The sequence below is a fragment of the Saccopteryx bilineata genome, chromosome 7 (assembly GCF_036850765.1).
Source record: "Saccopteryx bilineata isolate mSacBil1 chromosome 7, mSacBil1_pri_phased_curated, whole genome shotgun sequence".
Classification (NCBI taxonomy): Eukaryota; Metazoa; Chordata; class Mammalia; order Chiroptera; family Emballonuridae; genus Saccopteryx; species Saccopteryx bilineata.
Genome location: NC_089496.1, coordinates 90035332 through 90044659, shown reverse-complemented (window position 1 = coordinate 90044659; position 9328 = coordinate 90035332). Strand labels below are relative to the sequence as shown.

Sequence of the window (9328 nt, the reverse complement as noted above, 5' to 3'; positions counted from 1 at the left end):
GATGATTGATGCTTCTCATCTCTTCGTTCCTGTCTGTCCCTGTCTATCCCTCTCTCTGACTCTCTCTCTGTCCCTGTAAAAAAAAACACAAATGTTAGCCCATTTGATCCAGTGACCCTACATAATGTATTTTCTTTTTTCTTTTATGTTGTGCCTACATAGAAATATTTTTCTATAGCATACTATTTTTACAATTTTTTTAAAGATTCATTTTTAGAGAGAGGAGAGAGAAGGGGGGAAGAGTAGGAAGCATCAACTCCCAATATGTGTCTTGACCAGGTAAACCCAGGGTTTTGAACTGGCGACCTCAGCGTTCGAGGTCAATGCTTTATCCAATGCACCACCACAGGTCAGGCCATAATGTATTTTGATCATTCACTTTACAGATAAAGACAGTGAGCCACAGAGAGATCAGATAATACCCCAGACTCTGCCCTTTATTAACTAGGATTTGAACCCAGGCAATGTAGCCCTAGAGCCTACATTCTTAGAAACTATGCAGACCCTCAACAAACCACAGGCTGAAAACAGTGGTTTACAATCAAGGTCAGTTCTGCACCCGCCTTTCAATGGTTGTCACAACTTGGGGGGAGGGAGGTGCTACTGGCATCTAAGCAGAGGCCAGGGAGATGCCAAGGCTGAGAAACACTGGCCTAGAGCAGAGATAAATCACAGCTTTCCAAAACTCCAGTGCCCATGTCATACCCCAAACCCATGAAAGCAGAATCCTGGTAAGAGCTCAGAATTGACCATTTTTGAAAGCTCCCTGGTGTCTCCAATGGTGAGGACCTCTGGCCTAAGAGTAGCCACTCTTCCTTGACCACCATGTCCAGCAGTGGTACGTGGAAGTGCACTGGGGCTACAACCGCAGGGCTCCTGCTCCCAAGTACCCATGCAGTTAGTGGCCCACATGTTCTTCCTCTGTGAATCTGATGTGGGTGGCCCCCAAAAGCACCTTTGGTAAAATGCTCTGAGTGCTTTTCATATTAAATGAGGAATCTTATTCCCCAACCCCACCATCCCACCACCCCCACAACACAGCACAGACCTCAGGAATGGGAAGAGAATGACTTTAATTCATCTGTGACAAGCCAACCCTCTTTAGAGGCCAGGTGGAGGTGGGAAGCCCTGCAGCAGCGAGGGCATGCTACTTCAGGCACAGCTGAAGCGCAGAACCCAGGGAAACCGCTGGAAGGGTGGAGGAGGGCGAGTGGGACTTACACTCTGCTTCCCCTGACTGGATGGAAGGGAGCAGTTACAGTATCAAAAGTGGTCCCTGAGCCCATATGAAATGCCAGCCCCAGCCAGGTAGTGGGGCAGGCTGTGCCCTGTGACAACCCCATGGACCACAGGGCATCCCATCCCTTCTTGGTCCTTTTATTACTCCTGCCCCAGGAGGGAAGCAGGTCCCTGAGCAAATTTGGCCCAGCTGTTGCCCAAGCTGGACTGGATAGCCAAGCAGGGTTTTAGACCCAGTGACACTCCTGGCTCAGTCCCAGGAGCTCCCATTCCGCCATCTGTCCTCCAGGCTGCACCCAAAGAAGGCACAGGCGCCGGACACCAGACTGGAAAAAGTGGCTCCTGCCCAGACCTGTGGGAAGTGTCATCAGGGTGGCCTTGCTGCATGCACTTCTCACACTGTCTTAATGTCCAGCATTTGGGCTCGTGACAGATTCTGGCGCTGGGCTTTGACCATGTGCAGGCGTCTCCCATGTAGCGTGAACCTGGACCAGGTGAACAGCTGCAGCAGAGCACAGGTGATGGGCACCAGCACCAGCAGGTAGAAGCAGCCCTGGCGGAGCGTCGGGGCCTGGGCCGGGGGTGGGGCTGGGGGCTCTGGCCAGGGCTGGGCGCTCCCCACAGGGGTCAGTGGGGGCTGCTGGAAGAGATCATGACCTAGGACAAGAGTGTGTGGAAAGAACGAGGTCAGCCCAGAGTCCACAGTGCCACATCTCAAATGTTACACATATACAACTCTTGCTTCCTCCCCCAACCTTGCTTCTCCCGTTCTTCACTTCCCCATCCAGTCGATGAATGGGGCCCAAAACTGTAGTCTTACTAGATTCTTAACTTTAGCAGTCCTCAACAGCACAACCTAACTCCAGAACACATCCCAAACCCAAATACATCTTCCAGCCCCCCAGCACTACCCTGGTCCAAGCCTCTATCGCCTTTGCCACAGCCTCCCTCCAATCCATTCTCCATATGGTAGCCAGAGCCAGCTCTTAAAAACATAAACCAGTCCTGGCCAGCTAGCTCAGTGGCACATCCCCCTCCTCCCAGACTAGAATATAAGCTTCATGATGGCAAAGAGCTTGTATGTCTTATTGTTCTCTCTCTAGTATCCTGATCTAGTATCCTGAGTAGCACCTGGCAAAGATGGTATTCTATACATATTTGTTGAGTCAATGAATGAAATATTGAAAGAACGGAAGAATCAGAGATCCAGTTTTTGTGGGGAGAGGGCAGAGAAGATCAGCAGCCCAGGGTGACCCAGACTCAGCCTGTGTCAGCCAGTTGCCTTCTCTCCCTCACGGACCTAGAGCCAGGCTTGTCCATTGGTACACCAGGTAAGCTGTGCCACCTGGAGCCTTGAGAGCCCCTCGCCAGCCCCGGGGCCTCACCTGTATAGAAGCACAGCAGCCAGGTGCCCAGCAGTGGGGCGAAGGTTTGGCCTGGCTTGGTCACCAGGGCCACCATGCCAAAAAGGAGCGCAGAGGCCGCCTGCCTGCGGTGATTCAGCACCAGGTCCTCATCCACCAGGTCAGTGACCACCAAGGTCAACAGTTTACAGGTGCCCTCAGTGAAGACACGGTTGCTGCCGGCAGAGAGAGAAAGCAGGCCAGCGTGAAGGGGTGGGCCGAGGTGTGGGCCGAGGGAGGGCAGGCATACCTGGCAATGAAGAGGCAGAGCAGGCCTGGGCGGTCGGGGCCAGCCAGAAGCAGGAGCAGGCTCAGGCCCAGCTTAAGCAGGAAGAGCCCCCGCACCACAGTGTAGACGCCCCAGCGCCGGCACAGGGGCAGGAAGTAGAGGTTGTTGAGATGGGGAGCGACATAGGAGATGCCTGAGGAGAAGGGTGCAGCCTTGTCGGGACACTGTGGCAGTTTCCACAATTTTCCACATTTTAACAGTTAGAATCAGGGTTTGCATAACAACCATTGCCAGGCTCTGTGCTGAGAGCTAATTTACATCCTTTTAATCCTCACAGCCTTTTAGAGTAAGTACTGTTATTATTCCTACTTTGCAAATGAGAAATGGAGGCTCAAAGAGAGTAAATAAAACAGATCCAAGGCCGAAGAGTAAATAAGCAGGTCAAGATGCACAGCCAGGCCAGGCACACCGTAATCCTTGCTGCCAGCCGGCCTGTGTGCCACGTCGCCTCTGGGTGGCGCCATTACCAAGAGGACCACGAAGAGAGCAGCCTACCCCTCACCCACCACAGGCTTCCGCCCTTCCTTGAGAAAACAGCTGTTGTGGTGCAACCCCACAGGTTCTGCCCTCCACCCCCCAGGCCCCCACTGGGGAGGTGGCTGTGCCTGCAGCCAGGCGAGGGGGGGTGGGGCAAGCCTCAGTCCTCACAGCCTGCCTGAGACACCCACTCACCCAGCAGGAAGGAGCCCGTGGAGAGGGAGATGTGGTCTGACAACAGGTGCTCCAGGAAGAGGGGGAAGAAGTTGCTGTTGAAGTGGCAGTGAAAGACCTGCAACAGACAGGGACAATGAGAGGGGGCAGGGAGGGGGGAGCAGACAGGCAGTGAGGGGGGGGGAGCAGACAGGCAGTGAGGGGGTGGGGGACAGACGGGGCAGTGAGAGGGGGTGGCGAGGGGGGGAGCAGACAGGCAGTGAGGGGGTGGGGGGGCAGACGGGGCAGTGAGAGGGGGTGGCGAGGGGGGAGCAGACAGGCAGTGAGGGGGTGGGGGGCAGACGGGGCAGTGAGAGGGGGTGGCGAGGGGGGGAGCAGACAGGCAGTGAGGGGGTGGGGGGGCAGACGGGGCAGTGAGAGGGGGTGGCGAGGGGGGAGCAGACAGGCAGTGAGGGGGTGGGGGGGCAGACGGGGCAGTGAGAGGGGGTGGCGAGGGGGGAGCAGACAGGCAGTGAGGGGGTGGGGGGGCAGACGGGGCAGTGAGAGGGGGTGGCGAGGGGGGAGCAGACAGGCAGTGAGGGGGTGGGGGGACAGACGGGGCAGTGAGAGGGGGTGGCGAGGGGGGAGCAGACAGGCAGTGAGGGGGTGGGGGAACAGACGGGGCAGTGAGAGGGGGTGGCGAGGGGGGAGCAGACAGGCAGTGAGGGGGTGGGGGGACAGACGGGGCAGTGAGAGGGGGTGGCGAGGGGGGAGCAGACAGGCAGTGAGGGGGTGGGGGGGCAGACGGGGCAGTGAGAGGGGGTGGCGAGGGGGGAGCAGACAGGCAGTGAGGGGGTGGGGGGACAGACGGGGCAGTGAGAGGGGGTGGCGAGGGGGGAGCAGACAGGCAGTGAGGGGGTGGGGGGACAGACGGGGCAGTGAGAGGGGGTGGCGAGGGGGGAGCAGACAGGCAGTGAGGGGGTGGGGGGCAGACGGGGCAGTGAGAGGGGGTGGCGAGGGGGGAGCAGACAGGCAGTGAGGGGGTGGGGGGACAGACGGGGCAGTGAGAGGGGGTGGGGAGGGGGGAGCAGACAGGCAGTGAGGGGGTGGGGGGGAGCAGACGGGGCAGTGAGGGGGTGGGGGGGCAGACGGGGCAGTGAGAGGGGGTGGCAAGGGGGGAGCAGACAGGCAGTGAGAGGGGGTGGCGAGGGGGGAGCAGACAGGCAGTGAGAGGGGGTGGCGAGGGGGGAGCAGACAGGGCAGTGAGAGGGGGTGGGGGGCAGACGGGGCAGTGAGAGGGGGTGGCGAGGGGGGAGCAGACAGGCAGTGAGGGGGTGGGGGGGCAGACAGGGCAGTGAGAGGGGGTGGCGAGGGGGGAGCAGACAGGCAGTGAGGGGGTGGGGGGACAGACGGGGCAGTGAGAGGGGGTGGCGAGGGGGGAGCAGACAGGCAGTGAGGGGGTGGGGGGGCAGACGGGGCAGTGAGAGGGGGTGGCCAGGGGGGAGAGGGGGAGCAGACAGACAGGGCGATGAGAGGGAGGGGCGCAGACAGGGGCAGGGTGGGGGGAGGGCAGAGGGGGGAGCGGAACAGTGAGAGCAAGTGCAGCCTTTATGCCCATGTCCCTCAACGTGGAACAAAGCCTAAAACCAATTCCTGTTGCTTATCTAATTTTGCTAAGTAGAAGGAATGATAAAATTGTCATCAGAACAATTACAAGTTCTTTTTAATTAAAATCACCTTAGGAAAACAAGCTCAATGACATAAAAGCCTTTTTTTTTCAAAGACAGAGAGAGTCAGAGAGGACAGACAGGAAGGGAGAGAGATGAGAAGCATCAATTCTTTATTGCAGCACCTTAGTTGTTCAATGATTGCTTTCTCATATGTGCCTTGAGGGGGGTGGGGGCTACAGCAGAGCAAGTAACCCCTTGCTCAAGCCAGCAACCTTGGGCTCAAGCCAGCGACCATGGTGTCATCTCTATGACCCGGCGCTCAAGCTGGTGAGCCCACACTCCAGCTGGTGAGCCCACACTCAAGCCGGTGCCCTCGGGGATTTGAACCTGTGTCCTCTGCATCCCTGTCTGACACTCTATCCACTGTACCACCGCCTGGTCAGGCAAAAATATTTCTAAATTTGGCTAGCTTACATACTATATGGGTTTTAAGCATGGTACTTGGTGGTTTAAGATAAAGAATCCCCAAAGGGGTGCCTCTTTTTCATATCCTCACTTTGCAGGACACTGCTGCCCGAGAGGCTGAGACTTACCTAAGATCACACAAGGAGTTAGCTCAGATAGTGCTAGAACCCAGATCTTCTAACTACCCAACCTGCTCCTGCCTTCGAATTACCCTGTAGTCATCACATGAGGCCCAGAACTGATTTCCCAGCTTTTGAGAAGCTTGTTCCCTTGAATGAGACATACCCTAGTCATCCTGGGTGGGGGGAATACTCCCATACCTGCACCAAGTCCATGGCCACGAACCACAGGAAGTTTCGGTGATGTGCCAGCTGCTGGAGGTACTGGCCCAAGGTGATGCTGCCTGCCTCCTGGCTGCCCACAAGCAGCTCCTCTCCACACGGGCTATTGGGCAGAGGGCAATCAAGAACAGCCTAGGGCTGGGCCAGAGCCACACCCCACCTCAGGGCAGCCACCCATCAGACAGGGGATCTGGCCCTGAAATCAGACTCAGAACAGTGCTGGCCACTCACCCGCTATCCATAGCCAGGTCTGGACACCCTGGCTCCCTACCAGCCGCCTCAACCCGCCTCCTCAGCAGCCGTGTGGCCCCTACAAAGCCGAGCCCAGAGCCAGCAGCCAGTGCCACGCAGAAGGCGCGGAAGGAAGAGAAGTCCTCCTTGTTCCAGAAGGCGTAGGAGGCAAAGACGGAGAGGGAGCCGGCTGCACTGAAGAGGGAGCAGTAGAAGTTGAGGTGGGTACGGTCATGGGCTGAGAGGGCCAGGTCAGCCAGCAAGGCATGATGGTGCAGGTCCACCAGTGTCAGGAAGCCGTCGTAGAGGCACAGGCACAGCAAGAACTGCAGGCCGGCCGGGGCCCAGGGCACCCAGAACGCCAGGAACGACAGCGCCAGCAGCGGCCCATGCCAGCCAAGTGCCTGCACCCGTGTAAGCACCACGGTCCTTGAGGAGAGCCCAGTGCCCGACCTGCCAGGGAGAGGAGGGCTGTTGGGAGATGCCCTTGCAGCCTTGGGCCCCAGTTCCCCCTGCCCAGGCCCCAGAAGAGAGACAGGCTCAAAATGTGGGACGTACCCCCAGGTGGTCCCACTGAGCTCTGAGTCCTCAGCTTCTGCTTTGAGAAGCACAACTTACCAGTGGGTGCACTCTCCTCTGCTCCCGGCCAGCCTGCCAGGGCTGAGGGCCAAAGAGGGCTGTGATACCCACTTTTTCAGGATTGAGGGCAGTGATGGGCTGAAGCAGGGACAGGGCAGGTGAATCTGCCAGGAGCAGCAGTGTTTGGGAGCAGGGCCCAGTTCTGAGGCTGGATGGCTAGGCCAGGGTCAATCTGTCCCCCAGGTCAAGGCCGACAGTTAGCCAGGGCCACTTCTCCATCCCAGACAGAGTCTGCCCTCACACCGGAAAAGGGAGGAAGCCTGGACAACTGAAAATGGGTTCTTTTCCTCCCCCACCCCAAACAGGCAGGGGCCCTCCAGTCCTCGGGGAAAGGGGGAGAAGAGGGCCGTTCCAAGCCTTCCCCAAGACACAAACCGGGGCCGGGAGCCGAGGAACTGCCGGTCACTCAGCCAGCCGAAGAGGGGGTCGTTGAGGCTGTTCCACAGAAGAAACACCGTCTGCAGGCAGAGGGGACAAGGGGCGGGAGTGCTCCAGGCAGCTGCCCACCAGGCTTTCCCTGCCCAGCCTGCTCGCCATCCCTCAGAGACGACCCCAGCCTTCCTGCCTGCAAACCTGCGCTCAGGTCAGTCCCTCTGGTAAAGCCCCTCCACAGGCCACTGCCTCCATCAAACCCCCACCTCTCCAGGGCCCTGCTGATAAGTTAATCTGTGTGAATATATTATATATGAGAATACATAGAACAGTCCCTGGCTCATTGGACAGTGGCCAGAGATGCTGTAATCCCCACGGAGAAGTCATCAAGGCCTCCAGCTCACCTCACTGAGTCTCAGTGGGCAAGCGGGCCTGCCCCACGCTCTCAGCTGGGTGGGACACAGCGCTGCAATCGGCCCGTTCCCACCCCAGCACTGGCCTACCTCTCCGACCCAGAAGGCAGCTTTGCTGATCTTGTACACTGAGACAAAGGTGTCCACATAGTAAAGCAGGAACACGTTGTGCAGAACGGAGATGAAGAGGGCCAGGGAGCCATAGACCACGGCTGTGGGCAAACCCAACAGCCAGGCCTGGGGCCCACCCAGCCCCATGGCTGCCAGCCCAGCCTCAACCTAGGAGCACCCAGACGTGCTCGTAGCCACAGGCAGTCTGGCCATCCTCGTCCCTGGGGAAGAAGGAGCCAGTTAGCTGCAAAAATCAGAGCCAGCTCTGCTCCAAACCCCAGACCTGTGAGTCATTTAAAAACTCATTTCCAAAAAAAACTTATTTCCAACTGGGAGAAAGTTTGCATGTAAAATAAAGCTAGGGAATCGTTAATGACATACAGCGGAAACAATGCTGGGCTAGCTACCATACCTAGGAGTAACCCGAGGAAACTGATAAAGGTGTGGGAAGCAAAGGCAGGCGTCCAGCTAGTGCTGGGCCAGGTCCAGCCATGCTTGGGCTGTGTGCTCAGTATCTTCTTTCACCTGCGCTACCTGACCTTAATGGTAGACCTTACCGCCTTGGGCTTGGGCACACAGTGTCCCTACACTGCAACTGCAAGCTGCTTAACCCAAGTCTCAGTTTCCTCTTCTGTAAAAGAGAAAAGGAGATGACCATGCCCACTCTGCAGAGAAACTTAAAGATTAAATGACATAACTCAGAGAAAGTGCTCAATAAATGGATGTCGGTGATGTCATTACTACCTTTATAAAATCCCTACACAGCGTATAGCACTATTACAATGTTATAGAACAATGCCATGCTCGGAGACATTAAGGAATTTGCCCAATGTCACACAACAAAAATGTAGCATATTTGAACCCTGACCTGTTTGGTTCCAAAGCCTTATCTGCTCTTGACCTCCCAAATCAGGTTCCTATGCTCTGTTCACAGAATGGAGAAACCCCGCTGTGATGTCAAGTTCTATAGATATAGAAGAGTGATATGAGCTTACAACTGCCATGCACTTTGATTTCAGAAATTCCACCTCAAGGAACGAGCCCCAAAGGAATGTGTATAGAGATGTTCATTGCAGCAATATTTATAAAAAGCCAAAAAGTTAGCCACAGTCCAATAAAGCAACAAAGGGACCCACTCAGCAAGCCAATGCTCTCCAGGAAGTGGAAGCACACGGGCAAATTGGACACAGAAAGAAACTCAAGAACGGGGTCCATGAAAAGAGAAAACAAGGGACAGTGGGGGTGCCTGGCTTCCAAGCAGGCCGGCTTGTGCAGAGACTGGCAGGCTGGACTGGCCATGATGGGTGGGAAAGCAAGTAAGTCGGGTTTTTTTTGTTTGTTTGTTTGTTTTTTCTTTTCATTTTTCTGAAGCTGGAAATAGGAAGAGACAGTCAGACAGACTCCCGCATGCGCCCGACCGGGATCCACCCGGCACGCCCACCAGGGGCGAAGCTCTGCCCACCAGGGGGCGATGCTCTGCCCATCCTGGGCGTCGCCATGTTGCGACCAGAGCCACTCTAGCGCC

The 9328-nt window shown here is 56.8% G+C and overlaps 1 protein-coding gene across 1 annotated transcript; it reads right to left on the bottom strand.

The window, feature by feature from the left end:
• Positions 1–1062: 1062 nt before the first annotated feature.
• On the bottom strand, positions 1063–7950 carry MFSD13A (major facilitator superfamily domain containing 13A). Its single transcript, XM_066239903.1, has 8 exons — positions 7783–7950; positions 7283–7365; positions 6269–6721; positions 6017–6140; positions 3604–3700; positions 2893–3064; positions 2625–2818; positions 1063–1896 (listed from the first exon to the last, which is right to left on the bottom strand). The coding sequence occupies exons 1-8, from the start codon at positions 7948–7950 to the stop codon at positions 1634–1636; spliced, it is 1554 nt and encodes a 517-aa protein (XP_066096000.1). The 3' UTR covers positions 1063–1633.
• Between the last annotated feature and the right edge of the window lie 1378 nt (positions 7951–9328).